The following is a 15678-nucleotide window of genomic DNA, read 5'->3' as shown; positions in this document are numbered from 1 at the left end:
TACTGATAAAAGCCCTGTTTTTGTTTTCCTTTATACCCAATAAATGCATTCTGCTTATCCTTAATAGCACTTCTTACACCTCCCTTCTCAACTACCCTGGTTTCTTTCTGCCTCTAGGTTTACACCTCATTGAAATATACCTACTCTGTATAGTGTACCACTACACTGAATTTTCTCATCGAAGGTTACCAGTTTCTCTGATGCCGAGTGCCCTCTTGTTAACATCTTCCAATCTGCAGCATGGAACTCTCTCATGCCCTCAAACTTTACCTTCCTGGAATCTAACAGCCTTCCTCTACTATTCTGAACTCTAACTGATTAAGACAGAATCTGCAATTCTTTTGAGGTTCAAAAATGATTTTACTTCACCAATGGCGCTCACCTCTCTAATTTGGAATTTAAAACTCCTCTCATTCCTGCCAGCACGTCTCCACTCCTGATGTGAGTTCGAGGATATTGCAGCAGTACAGAATGCTCAAGGTCATCCTATCCCACGCTCGTCTCCTTGAAAAGTCCCTTCCATCCTTGCTCTAAACACGCATCTAAACCATTCTGAGTCCCAGTTCAGTTTGCTTTTACCTTTCTTTGTCAACGTCCAAGCTCCATGTAATAAGAACGACTTGATTATCACTTCAGTTGGATTTTTTTTTTTCCTTTGTTTGAAAATTTGGAAACATGGGGAATTCTTCTGAGATATAGTTCAGTTTTGATCTCAAATGAGTCATAATTCTGGGTCGTCGATCTCCCAGGATATTGAAACAATTTTACTTTTTCAGCTGAAAACTTATCCATTTGTACATTTTCTCCTATACTGTCTTATAGCAATTTTCGGCAAAAAAGGATGCTCCGCCCAACTTCCGTGGCGGAGGTGATAATAAAAATGGGACCGCAGGTCCTGAAGCTCACCTGGTCAAGAGAAAGTCACTCAAATCCTCCGCAGACTCCCTTAGACCGTGATTTTTTAAAATGCTGTGAACAAACTTCAATGGTACATCATGGGTGATGAAGGTTGTGGTTAAGTTTCATTGACATTAGGTGAGTAGTTTGAGAAGAGAGCAAATACCTATTTTGGGGGGGGGGGGGATTTAAGCGCCCCAGAGCCATCTTTAAACCCTGATTTTATGCCGTGAACAAACTTTGGTACATCACGGGTGATGATGGTTGTGGTCAAGTTTCATCAAAGTCTTGTGTGTAGTTTTGAAGCAAGCAAATATTTATTTTGGGGGTCAAAACCTCCCTGAAGACCTCAATGAGTGCAGATTTTGATGCGGTAAATACGCCTTCTTTAGGCGTCAGATATGAAACTTGTGGCTAAGTTTCATTAAATTGTGTGTTTTGTATTAATGACTGAAGTGTTTACGGATTCACTGACTGACCCACGGACACTGCTCGATCGCATAAGCTCACGAGACTAAAGTCCAGGTGAGGTAATGATAACTAGAACGGTACTCACTAGAGCGCATACGCCCACCCGGCTGAACAGTTTATGTTTTGTATCCCACTGCTAGGCCAGATCTGGATCCTGACATGAAAGTAATCTAATTGGCTTGTTCATGTCATCTAACCAACTCATCCACCTAGTTTTGTGATAATCGGTCCGCAACTTTTTGAAATATTGTGCTATACTGCTGGGTTCCTCAACCGGGGTCCCAGGACCTCAAGAGGCCACAGAGTGCCGCAGGGGGTCTGCGAGATGGCAGGGGAAAATTATTGACCCATTCGAGTTTTTAACATATCGTGCTTCTATTGCTTAATATTTAATACGAGTACACCTGCTCACTATGGGAGCGACAGGGGGAGTCATGTCAAGGAGGGGGAAATATCGCAAAATGGAAACATTGTGGGCTCAGTGTTGTGATGAGTTCCAGGTATGCCATGATGCAGCAATACAGGTGTTAATACCATTCAGCAGCACATACCTATGTGAGGCTGGCTGTTCAGCCATGACACCACTGAAAACAAATATAGGTCAAGATTAAACATTGAAGATGACATGCTGTCCGCTTATCAAAGATCTCCCCGCGCATAGACAGTATTATTGCTCGTCACAGCAGCAGGCCTCGCATCAAGTAGAGCATTCGTCACCAGCAGCAGGCCTCGCAACAAGTAGAGCATTCGTCACCAGCAGCAGGCCTCGCATCAAGTAGAGCATTAGTCACCAGCAGCAGGCCTCCCATGAAGTAGAGCATTAGTCACCAGCAGCAGGCCTCTCATCAAGTAGAGCATTAGTCACCAGCAGCAGGCCTCGCATGAAGTAGAGCATTAGTCACCAGCAGCAGGCCTCCCATGAAGTAGAGCATTAGTCACTAGCAGCAGGCCTCTCATCAAGTAGAGCATTAGTCACCAGCAGCAGGCCTCGCATGAAGTAGAGCATTAGTCACCAGCAGCAGGCCTCCCATGAAGTAGAGCATTAGTCACCAGCAGCAGGCCTCTCATCAAGTAGAGCATTAGTCACGAGCAGCAGGCCTCGCATCAAGTAGAGCATTAGTCACCAGCAGCAGGCCTCGCATCAAGTAGAGCATTAGTCACCAGCAGCAGGCCTCTCATCAAGTAGAGCATTCGTCACCAGCAGCAGGCCTCTCATCAAGTAGAGCATTCGTCACCAGCAGCAGGCCTCTCATCAAGTAGAGCATTCGTCACCAGCAGCAGGCCTCTCATCAAGTAGAGCATTAGTCACCAGCAGCAGGCCTCCCATGAAGTAGAGTGCTAGTCACCAGCAGCAGGCCTCCCATCAAGTTTGCCTCGTTTGCTGGATTAATAGCTATCGAGCAGTGTAGTAGTACAAGTACCAGCAACCACTTTTTCATTTAATAAAGTTTTTTTTAATTTTAAGCAAGCACTTTTGATATCATTACAGCAAAAAAAGAGGAGGGGTATCTTATCTAGGCCTAGCCCTGGGGTCCCTGGAACATTCTATTGGATACAGGGGGGCCGCGGAGGCAAAAAGGTTGCGAAATCCTGCTATACTGTACAGGTATATCGTTTTTCGGCCCATCTCGCAATGGTGAAGATTCATTTTAAAAAATTATCGTATCTGGTTTTTGTTTTTTTCCACCAAAATCAAATCGATTTGTCCTCGTCACACACCCAACCTGTCCACCACGTTTCGGACGAATTCCTCCACAACTTTTTTTATACATCTTCTTCACAAGTAGACAGACAAACAAGAAAGATGTCGTGCAAAGCACGATACTTGCAAAATCCACCGCCTCCCCCACCAAAAGAAGTTGCCATGGATACATCAAATTGCCCATTTCATGAATGTTAACATTGCCCTTCAGATCAAAAGTGATCTTGATCAAAGCTTAGGCCAATCGGATGAAAGTTGACGATTTTTTCGATGAAAAATGATTTTAGACGTTTGACTTTGACCTCAGAAATAGTTGGTCTCCCACTTCAGTGAGCCAGTATGCAAATCCTGTGGAATTTTCAAGTCAATCGGATGGAAAATGACGATTTAAGAAATTCGACCTCAAAAATAAATAGGCTTCTCAGTTGTGACGACCTCTAACTTGGTAAAGGTTCATGACGATCGGTTTAGAATTGTGACCTGTGGGTGATTGACAAACAGAATAACAAAATGGACCGACCAATACAGTTGAAAAATCTTCGATTTTGCAAGTAACAAACAGACAGGGGTGAATAACGTAACCTCCATCCACCTTTGGTAGCGCAGGTAATAAAAACACGTGGGCAGAGCGAGTTTTCTTTCCTCCACGATAGAAACCGAAAAAACAGACAATAAAACTACATGGTGTTCATCGAATACTTACCCTGCGCATTCAACTTGTTGCGAGCCAACTCTTCTGTTTTTGAACATTTTGTTTTTTTCTTTGATCCAATATGGCTGCCAGACCACGTGAGTGATGACATCAAAAATTTATATTCTCCAATATAATTGTTGCATAGATCACGTTCAATACATTTCAAACTGATCAGACTAAACGTTGTCCCTGTCGAATGACGTCATAATTATGCACCAATGATGTCATCGTTAACAACACCTATTCCCCATATAAAGTTCTTTACAATGAGCCATGTTTAAAATTTTTCCATGCAGCGTTTTTGGAGATAGAGGTGCAACATTTTTCGGTTTTTCCAAGATGGCGCCTGTACCAAATGCCCTATGATGTCATTATTATCATCAAAATATTCTACATGAGGAGGCGCTCCTATGGTGAAAATTTCGTGCCCATCAGACCAACAGTTGCTGAAAAAAAAAAATTCACAATGATCGGATGTGTTGTACTTGTCTAATTATGACGTCATAACGAAGGCACCGATGATATCATAATAATAATAATGCATTTATTTTATATAGCGCTTTTCAGGAAGCCCAAAGACGCTTTGACAGAGTGCAAAACATAATGCATAGCAAAACATAAAGACAATTGCAAAAAAAGAAGAATCAATAGGGAAATATTCAAAGCACAAAGGAGGGAGAAGGAGAGGAGATAGTCAGGGGTTAGATGCTGTGGGTTAAATGTTGAATGCAGTGTTGAACAGGTGGGTCTTGAGTGATGTTTTGAATGTGGTGAGTGAGGAGGAGTCTCTGATGGTGTGAGGTAGCGAGTTCCAGAGGGTGGGAGCAGCGATGGAGAAGGCCCTGTCCCCCCAGGATCTAAATTTGGTCCGGATGGGGGGGGGGTCAGGAGGTTGGTACCAGCAGAGCGGAGGTTGCGGGTGGGAGTGTGTCTGGAGAGGAGGTCAGCCAGGTAGGATGGGGCCAGGTTATGGAGGGCTTTGTAGGTCAAGAGGAGGATTTTGTACTGGATTCTCTGGGAGATGGGGAGCCAGTGAAGCTTGTAAAGGACGGGGGTGATGTGGTCACGGGTCCGGGAATGGGTGAGTAGACGGGCAGCGGAGTTCTGAATGTATTGGAGTTTATTGGTGATTGTTGAGGGTGAACCATAAAGGAGGCTATTGCAGTAGTCCAGACGGGAAGTGATGAAGGCGTGGATGAGGGTTTCTGCAGCCACGGAGGAGAAGGATGGACGGAGACGGGCGATGTTTTTCAGGTGAAAGAAGGCTGTCTTTGTGATCTGTTTAGTGTATTTGTCGAAGGAGAGGGTTTGGTCAAAGATGATGCCAAGATTCCGGATGTGAGGGGAGGTGGATACTGGGAAACCGTCGATGTTGAGGGCAAAGTTATGGGTGGACTTGGTGAGCGTTTTTGGGCCAATGATGATTATTTCAGATTTATCACAGTTAAGTTTGAGGAAGTTGATTTGAAGCCAGGATTTTATTTCAGTGATGCAGTTTGTCAGGATAGAGTGGGTGGCGGTGGAGATGGACTTGGTGGAGATGAAAAGCTGGATGTCATCGGCGAAGCAGTGGAATTGGAGACCATGACGGCGGATTAAGTGACCGAGGGGGGACGGGTAAAGGATGAAGAGGAGGGGGCCAAGAACTGAACCTTGGGGGACACCTTGGGGGAGGGGAGCAGTGGGGGATTTGCAGTTATTGATGGAGATGAACTGACGTCTGTCAGAGAGGTATGATTTAATCCAAGAGAGGGCAGTGCCGGTAATGTTAAAGGTGGTTTCAAGTCGGGTGAGGAGGATGGTGTGATCGATGGTGTCAAAGGCGGCGCTGAGGTCGAGGAGGATGAGAATGTTGAGGTTGCCAGCGTCAGAGGAGAGGAGAAGGTCGTTGGTGATTTTGAGGAGAGCAGTTTCAGTACTGTGGTTGGAGCGGAATTCGGATTGGAATGTTTCATACAGGTTATTGGCAGAGAGGTGATGTTTGAGTTGAGTGGCTACAGCGCGTTCCAAAACCTTTGACAGAAAGGGTAGGTTGGAGATGGGTCTGAAGTTATTTAGGGTGTCAGGGTTTAGTCCAGGTTTTTTCAGAATGGGGGTAACAGCAGCAATTTTGAGGGATGGTGGGACGATGCCTGTAGACAGGGAGGAGTTTATTGTTGCAATGATAAGTGGAGAGAGAGCAGGAAGGGAGGCCTTGACAAAGCTGGAGGGGATGGGGTCAAGAGTGCAGGTGGCAGTTTTCATTCCAATGAGGAGTTCAGAGAGGTCAGTAGGGGAGACTGGGGAGAATTGAGACAGGGGATGGCAGGATAAGGGGGGGCATGTGGTTTGAGGGGGAGCGGGTGTGGCGGTGGTCAAGCTGTTGTAGATGTTTTCAATTTTGCGTTGGAAGAATGAAAGGAAGGAGATGCAGTTGTCTATTGTGAATGACTGGGTGGTGGTGTTCAGGGGGCTGAGGAGTTTGTTTATTGTAGAGAAGAGTGCTTTTGGGTTTCCGGAGCCAGGGTGGATAATTTGAGAGTAGTAGGCGGAGCGGGCGCGGGAGAGGGCATCTTTATAGTGTTGTATGTGGTCCTTGTAGGCCTGGGAGTGAACTGTGAGACCTGTTTTATTGCGGAGTCTTTCAAGTTGGCGAGCACGAGTTTTCATCAGGCGGAGTTCAGGGGTAAACCAGGGAGCAGAATGGGTGAAAGAAACTGTTTTGGTTTTTATAGGCGCAAGTTGGTCAAGGCAGGAGGAGAGAGTGTGGTTGTAGTAGTCAGTGAGGTCAGAAGGGGTGTGGAGGTCAACGAAGGGAGAAGTGGACATTTTTTCAGAGAGGGTCGATGAGAATGAGGCAGGTGAAAGAGCGTTTAGCTTACGGAAGTTGATAGTGCGATAATGCCTTGGTGCTGGGGTGGGGATGTTGATGGTCAGAGTGATGGCTAGGTGGTCAGAGAGAGTGAGGTCGGAGCCAGAGAGATGGTGCAAAATTAGTCCAGTAGAGCAGACAAGGTCCAAAATGTGACCACGGTTATGGGTAGGAAAGTTGACATGTTGAGTGAGGTTAAAGCAGGTGAGTAAATCAGTGAAGTCAGTGGTTAGCGTGGAGTCAGTGGAGTCCATGTGGATATTGAAATCACCAAGGAGGATTGAGGGGGAGAGGGAACATAGCTGGGTCAGAAGATCATCGTTAACATATCTTATTTCCCATGGTGAGTACTTGACAATGAGCCATGTTTCAATATTTTTCCATTCAGCGGTTTGGGAGATAGAGGTGTAACGTTTTTCCAAGATGGCGTCCGTACCACTTGACCTATGACGTCATAATTATGAATAAAAACTTTCTACAGGCAGAGGGGCTTCCATGGTAAAATTTAGTGTCAATCGGACCAACTGTTGCTGAGAAAATTGATTTTTAAAATATAGACACGTACGGCGCACACACACGTATGGTGCACACACACGTACACAGCGCACGGCACACGTATGTACACGGCGCACGTATGTACACGGCGCGCGTACGTACACGACGTACACGTACAGCGCGCGCACACGTACAGCGCACACACGTACAGCGCGCGCACACGTACAGCGCACACACACACACGGCGCACACCCGCGCCCACACACGCACGTACACGGCGCGCCCACACACGCCGTACACGGCGCGCCCACACACGCCGTACACGGCGCGCCCACACACGCCGTACACGGCGCGCCCACACACGCCGTACACGGCGCGTCCACACACGCCGTACACGGCGCGTCCACACACGCCGTACACGGCGCGCCCACACACGCCGTACACGGCGCGCCCACACACGCCGTACACGGCGCGCCCACACACGCCGTACACGGCGCGCCCACACACGCCGTACACGGCGCGCCCACACACGCCGTACACGGCGCGCCCACACACGCCGTACACGGCGCGCCCACACACGCCGTACACGGCGCGCCCACACACGCCGTACACGGCGCGCCCACACACGCCGTACACGGCGCGCCCACACACGCCGTACACGGCGCGCCCACACACGCCGTACACGGCGCGCCCACACACGCCGTACACGGCGCGCCCACACACGCCGTACACGGCGCGCCCACACACGCCGTACACGGCGCGCCCACACACGCCGTACACGGCGCGCCCACACACGCCGTACACGGCGCGCCCACACACGCCGTACACGGCGCGCCCACACACGCCGTACACGGCGCGCCCACACACGCCGTACACGGCGCGCCCACACACGCCGTACACGGCACGCACACACACGCCGTACACGGCACGCACACACACACACGTACACGGCACACACACACACGTACACGGCACACACACACACGTACACGGCACACACACACACACACACGTACACGGCACACACACACACACACACGTACACGGCACACACACACACACACAAACGTACACGCACACGTACACGGCGCACACGCGCATAGCACACACACACGGCACACACACACGGCACACACACACACGGCACACACACACACGGCACACACACACACACACACACACACACGGCACACACACACACACACACACGACACACGACACACGGCACACACGGCACACGCACACACACGGCACACACACACACACACACACACACGGCACACACGGCACACACGGCACACACGGCACTAAATGCTTAACACCGCTTTTCGCTTCGCGGGCGCAGGGTAATAACGCTATTACCATTAGTATTACATTAGGAAAACCAAGCTGTTCATCCCTGCCCTGGTAAGTTTGCGAAGGCAATGAAAATTTCCACACAATTAAAATTTTAACTAACCAGCGAATCCAAAGGGAAAGGTTCGTCAAATGACACGAACAATACAATACTGTGATTTATGTAATTAATAATGATTGAATTGTGTTTACCAGGTCCAGAACATCCGTTATTTTACTTACCTCAAGAAACAAAACTCACACAAACTGAAAGAGAAACAAAAAAATAAGGTAGGGAGCGTAAAGCGCAAACATTGCATTGGGTGAATGATGATGAAAGAATGAATATCTGATCGGGTAAATTAAAAAAATATTCCGACCTTATGCAGATGAAGAGCCGAGTTATGAGGCCCCACTAAGCAGACTCCATCTCCGTAACTGCGCCCTGCGCCCTTTTGCGTTCAATACACCTATGAATTGATTTATCGGCTTAATGAAGTCTTTCCGTGTCACCAATTAAAACACACCGATAACTAACATTAGACTACAAAGCAAAACTTTACACACCGACAATGCAGGAGAACAAAAAAGAAAAAGAAAAAAAAAAGGACATCTGTACTGCCGCTAACGATACCGTCATGGTTTTCTTCAGCGCATAAGAGGAGACTGCCAAAGCGCTGTAAATGCTCAAGCGCAGCAAGGATGTCAATATCAGTGGAACTGGTGGTTAGAGCACGAATTGTATTGATATTACTTTTTTTTTCAGACAGCTACAATTAAGTGGTGATTGGAATCGTGGAATTTTTTGCATGAGAAATGGTGGAGATGGTGGAGATGGGGGGGGGGGGCAACATTGTGCTGTAGTGTGGAGAGATTGTGGTGTTATTCACTCGCAGGAGGAGAGGGTATTGCATTTGGTAGCGGGGTGGCTTGGGGTCAATTTTCAAGATTACCGTTACCGGGCGGACAAAAGCGCCATTTTTGGTGTGAGGCTTCCTTAGGGTATATCAGTTGATTTTAGCCGAGGAGCCCTCTCGAAATATGTACGTAACCATGGTAACACAAACAAATCCAAGATGGCTGCCGTTCATGATAAAATACCAATTTTCTTGGGTTGTAGTTGTTAGAGGAAAGCCAAATTGTATCAAAATATTACTTAAATATCAGAACCATGTCCTCAACATGTTCGGTCACCCTCCTGAAATATTAAAGTAAAACATAAAAATCCAAAATGGCCGCCATTTATGCTGAAATAGCAATTTCCTTGGTTTTTAGCGGTCATACGATGGCTAAATTGTACCAAAGTATGATTATATTATACCGGAATATTTTTATTGAAGCCCTATTTTTAAAAAAGATACACAAATAACCTACCACATATGGACAACATGGTTGTTTATTTCCCGTAGGTCTAAAGATCAAAGAAATCAAACTACATAATATTGACTGCAACATCCAAACTAATTGAATTTAAAAGTGATCTAAACTATTTTTTCTCACGATAGTGCGTTCTTGAGACAAGGGTTTGAACATGGAAATAATGTGAATGTTTTAATTATGCTTTTATCCTAACCTTAATGTGACCCTTGTGGGTATCCGTAGTTATATACCTAATTTAGAGGGCGACATTGTGACTACAGGCTGTCTTTACTATACTGCTAAGCACATGTATTGGTGGAAAGTTTTCTGGCCTCCTTTGTTAACAATCTACATATTTTATGGTAAGTAAGCAACTTTTCAAGTTCTTATCTTTAATTACAGAACTTCAGTGATCAAGTTCTACTATCTACAATATTCTACAATATTCTACAATTACAATATTCTAGTTCTACAATATTCTCTACTATCCCATTTGACCAAGCTCATGAACAGGAGAACGCGAAAGTCAAAGGCTCTGGTGGTTGTATTGGACTCACAGGAAACCCTGTCGCATTTAGACGCTGGATGTTAACAGGTCCCGAGTTGGCCAGATTGCAAACACAGTTTGAGGAAGAATACTTTCCCAATGATGACCCAGATTTTCGGAACCATGAACAGGGCCTTGCATCACAAAAAACATTTCAGAAGGAAGTAAACAATCTTTCTGAAACCTTCAACAGAATGGGAAACCCCTTCCTTGATGATTTTGAAGAGCTAGTGACACTCGACAGTCGCAATTGCATGGATGAGTCTGTAGTATCCGCACTACGCACATTGGAAGACACAGGCATAAAGCAATATCAGGAGTATGTCAAGAGTGTACTTGAAGATCGCAGCTGCTCTATACATGACCCAATCAAGAAGAACTCACTGGCTCTCTTCAAGAGACCTAAACCCAAGGCCCCGACAAAGCAGGGGAAGAAGATCAAAGTGCTCCAGAACAATGTGGCACTTTTTGGCCAGTTGTACATTGCCATGCAAAGTCGCGAGGGTGACCTGAAGGAATTCTTTGCCCATGAGATACAACCCTTTCCACCTTCTCTCTCAGACTTTGGTAATCTGCATTTACCAAACACAAAGTCCGATCTACTGAAATGTATTGAGCAGCCCGAGCAGCCTGAGCCACCTTCAACCTATGACTGCATTGTACTGGATGGTGCTGTCATTGTGCACTGTCTGCCGACTACTGCAGTCAGCACGTTCATTGAGTATGCAGACAAGGTGTTCATCCCCTACCTGGTGAAGCAGCTACAGAATGCCACAAGGTTGGATGTTGTGTGGGACACATACATTCCAGACAGTTTGAAGGAATCAACCCGGGAAAAGCGAGGAAAGTTTCCGGTCTTGCTGGCGACGGTTCGTTTTTTCGCAGGTCTCCACGCTCTCCATCGAAATCGAAGTTAAGTCATTGTTCCAATTTGTATTTTCGTTATAACTGTATTTCTTTTATGGTGTATGTACGTTTATTGTCCCGTCAAAGATTTTCGGTGCAAATCTTTCATACCTGTATTGAAAATCGCGTTAATTCGTGTCGTCTCGAGGTCTTGTACAGTGTACACTGTACAACCTTGAGGCTTTGTTTTTCTCTCAGCGCCTGTCGTTTGTGATCCAATAACTTTCGTTCTCTGTTTTCGCAGTCTTTCCACCCCAAAGCCTACTTCCTTATGTAAATCTCAACTAAAAAAAAAACAAAAAAAAAGACTACCTTCTCTGTGCTCATTCGTTTATTCATTCTTATTCGTTCGTTCGTTCTTCGACCACGTGTTTCTCCCCCATTTCCCCAGATAGATTGTCAAATTTCAATTCGTTATTTTATCGTCCATGTGATATTGTTTGATTATAGTTAGTTTTGGTTTGAATTTCCTGTAACTCGTAATTAATTAATCGTTTTCTGCCCCTCGTGTGTGGCCTTGTAGTTGTACCCCCGTCGGTGTTTTGTTAACTTAAGTGTGTTTTGCTTGGCTCTTGGTTTTTTCCCTTCTACCCCGAACATAATACTGTCTAACGTTCTAATTCCCCACCCCCCCCCCCAAAAAAAAACAAAAAAAAACAAAAACATTTATTTTATTTTCTCCACGTGTACTGTTGTCTCATCCTGTATTTTCTGTCCAGGTGTGCTGTTCGCCCCACCCCCATTATCTCCTTGCCATCCACCGTTTGCCCTGTTCACGTGACTCGCGGTGGTCCCTCTCGGCTCTCCCCCCGTTGGTATTTTTGTGCATATAAGATTGTTCATAGTTCTGTTTAAATATTTTAAAATATGTTTAACCTTTCCCCTTCTGTTTTTTATTCAGTGGTATATTACAACACGCTGTTTTTCTTCCTATTTAAAAGGCTTTTCTCAATTTCCTCTCCAACTCATTCCACTTCAAAAAAAAGAAATTCAATATCTTATACGTCTCCCTCACTACATGGTCTAAATTCACATTCATTCCATCCCTCCTCCATCATCCTGAACCGGATTGCTAACTTGAAAATCACAACAAACCCAATTTGTTATCAATGTTCGTCTTTCATTAATCATCCACTTTCTAAACTCCCCTCTTGCCCCTCCCATCCAAATCCCCCCCCCTTGCACCTACACTCCGAAACTTCCCCCTTGCCCCTCCACTCTTAAACTCCCCCCTTGCCCCTCCACTCCTGAACTCCCCCCTTGCCCTTCCCCTCCTAAACTTCCCCTTTGCCCCTCCCCTCCTAATCCCCCCCCCTTGCCCCTCCACTCCTGATCTCCCCCCTTTCCCCTTCCCTCCAAAACTCCCCCCTTGCCCCTCCCCTCCTAAACTCCCCCCTCACTCCTCCCCTTCAAAACTCCCCCCCAATCCCTCCCATTCAATTCTCCCCCCATACCATTCCTCTCCAATTCTCTCTCCTCCCCCCTCCTCCTCCAAGCTGCCTCCTCCCCACTTCGTCTCCCTTCTATCTCATACCTCCACCCCCCCAAACCTTCTACTTTCCTCTGCCCCCCCTCAAACAACCCCTCACTGTGCCGCATCCCTTCACCAGCAAACCTTTCATCCTCCTCATCCTTCCCTTTCTTGGAACTCTTCTGCAACATCTGAAACACTATCAACTGCTCTCCCTACCTCCCCCTCTCATCCTTCATCTTACCCTACTCCTCCCCTCCCCTGTCCTGTACCCGATGCTCCCCCTCTCTCTTCATTAACGGTATGGACCTCAAACATCCGGGGCCTTCGCTCAAACCTGACTGATCTCTCCATACAGGTTGCTTCTGACAATCCAGACTTGATCTGCTTAACAGAGACTTTCCTCCTTCAAGATGTCTCTGATTCCTTGGTATCTCTCCCAGGTTACTCCCTCCTCCGGTATGATAGACCTGAGCCTCGGCCTGGTGGTGGGGTGGCTATCTTTGTCAAAAACTCTCTTCCTCACTCTCCTTGCACTGCTCTCTTTCCTCCTCACCCGCAGGAGTACCTCTGGTTACGGCTTCCTCTCCGCTCCCACCTTTTGTTCATATGTGTTCTGTACCGTCCCCCAAACAGTGATGACTCCATCTACATTTCAATGTCTGACAACATGGACCAACTTCTATCCACTCATCCCAACTCTCTCTTCCTCATATGTGGTGACTTCAACTGTCATCATGCCACCTGGTTGGGTGTGGGTTCCTCTCTCACTAGTCATGGCACCTCAGCAAAGGACTTCTGTGACTCACTGGGATTGACACAATCTGTCAATTTCCCGACCCGGATCTCAGCCAATGGAGTATCTTCTCTTCTAGACTTGGTTATGACAAACTTCCCTGCTAATGTCTGCTGCTCTTCTTCTGCTCCAATCGGTTCTTCTGATCATGTGCTTGTCAAAGTGGACATCTCTCTGGCCATTCTCAGAGAGCCTCCTCAGCGTCGACGAGTCTGGCATTTCACTCAGGCCGACTGGGACGGTCTTCAAGCAGCCATCAATCGTCTGGATTGGTCTCCCATCTCCACTGCCTCTGACATCAATTCTTCCTGGGAATTCTTCCAAAGCAAACTGATCTCTCTCATGCACAGATTTATCCCATCTCGCCTTCAATTGTCTTACCCTTCCTCCCGTCCATGGTACACTGAATCTTGTGGTGAGGCAGTTGCCCTGAAACAACTTGCCTTTGCCTCTTGGAAGGCTAATCCAACTGAAGGAAATCTCAGTTCCTTCCACCAAGCTCGGAACAAGTGTGTGTCTACCCTCAGGAGTGCCAGGAAGCACTATCTCTCCTCACTCAAGAATGAACTCTCAAACCTGTCTCCTTCCTCCAAATCCTGGTGGCGTCTGGTCAAATCCGTTTCTGGTGTTTGTTCCCCCTCCATCCCCTCCCTTACCTCAAATGGCCACACAGTTGACATCGCACGTGACAAAGCCGAATGCCTCAACTCTGTGTTCGCCTCGAAATCCTTAGTCCCAAACCCATCTCTCTCTGTTCCCACCTTTCCCAGTCGAACCCAAATGCTCCTGGACTCTGTGTCCTTCTCTCCTGACAAGGTGGAGGAGTTTTTGTCAAACCTCGACTCTGATTCTGCAACTGGACCAGACGGCATCAGCCCACGGGTCCTAAAATCCTGCTCTGCCGCTCTATCTCACCCTCTCTCTGTTCTTTTCACCCTATCTTTTGCTCAAGGTCATCTGCCAGCATCCTGGAAATCAGCTAACATTACCGCTTTACACAAAAAAGGTGCAAAAACAGATCCTTGCAACTACAGACCAATCAGCCTGCTCCCAATTATCAGCAAAGTCATGGAATCCATCATTGCTTCGGATATGAAATCTTTCCTCTTCTCCAATGGCTTGATCTCTGATCATCAATTTGGTTTCAGACCAGGTCACTCTACTCTGGACATGCTGCTTCTGCTGTCTCAACAATGGATGGAGGTCCTGAATGCCAAACAGGAAATCAGAGCTGTCTCCCTTGACATATCAAGGGCCTTTGATACGGTCTGGCACCCAGCACTGCTCACCAAACTCTCCTCCTATGGTATCCATGGAAATCTCCATGCATGGCTTGCGGACTTCCTCCCTGGTCGTAGTCAACGTGTGGCCCTGAATGGATTTCTCTCATCTCCCCTTCCTGTTCAGGCTGGAGTTCCCCAAGGAAGTGTGCTGGGCCCTGTGCTTTTTCTGGTCTTTATCAATGATCTCTCTGACTCTCTGGAAAATCCTCTCTATCTCTTTGCTGATGACTCCACTCTCTGCCGCTCCATTCCTCTTCCCTCAGATAGGCAGTCTGCAGCCTCCTCACTCTCTGAAGACCTGGACAAAATCACAGACTGGTCAAACAAGTGGAACATGTCTTTCAATCCTGCCAAATCTCACTCTCTTACTATGTCTCTCCGAAAAGATCGACTGGACAACCCTCCCATCTACTTTCTCAACAATCCTCTCCAAGAAGTTCTGTCACTCAAGCTTTTGGGTCTCACTATCTGCCATGATCTTTCTTGGGAAAACCACATTTCCAAGCTGGCCTCCAAAGCCAGTCGCCGACTGGGCATCCTCCGTCGTGCGAAGTCCTTCCTCGGCACACCTGAGCTCCTCACCACATACAAGGCTTTCATCCGCAGCTCAATGGAATACTGTTCTCCCCTATGGGCTGGTGCTCCTGCCTCACACCTGGCTCGGCTTCACGCTGTTGAATCCAAAGCTTTCAGAATCATTGGAATCTCCCGCGATGAAGCTATCTCTGAGGGCCTTTCACTCACTCACCGCAGGCAGGTAGGTGGTCTTTCTGTCTTCTACCGACTCCTCTCCGGCCTTGCTCCCCCAGCTCTCTCCGTGCTCTGTCCCCCAAATATTCCTACAGGTCGCACAAGATCTGCCAGCAACCCT

General features: G+C 47.1%; 1 protein-coding gene across 7 annotated transcripts in view; it reads right to left on the bottom strand.

The window, feature by feature from the left end:
• Positions 1–9140, bottom strand: part of ST3GAL2 (ST3 beta-galactoside alpha-2,3-sialyltransferase 2) — a 43309-nt gene extending 34169 nt beyond the window's left edge. The window contains exons 1-2 of one of the 7 annotated variants that reach the window (XM_078786050.1): positions 8826–9077; positions 8689–8712 (exon numbers count right to left, since the gene is read on the bottom strand). Coding sequence is in view for 3 of the 7 variants with exons in the window: in XM_068126169.2 (XP_067982270.2) it covers positions 3774–3820 (47 nt within the window). In the remaining 4 variants the exon portion in view is untranslated. Of the gene's footprint in view, positions 1–1919; positions 1953–3773; positions 3843–8688; positions 8713–8825 lie in introns of those variants that run through there. The other 6 variants (XM_068126171.2, XM_078786049.1, XM_068126170.2 and 3 more) reach the window with 6 other exon arrangements.
• Positions 9141–15678: the final 6538 nt, after the last annotated feature.

Source organism: Myxine glutinosa, chromosome 10 (genome assembly GCF_964187855.1).
Source record: "Myxine glutinosa chromosome 10, kmMyxGlut1.1, whole genome shotgun sequence".
NCBI lineage: Eukaryota > Metazoa > Chordata > Myxini > Myxiniformes > Myxinidae > Myxine > Myxine glutinosa.
Note: the sequence above shows the minus strand (reverse complement) of the source record. Positions and strands in the feature narration are given on the sequence as shown.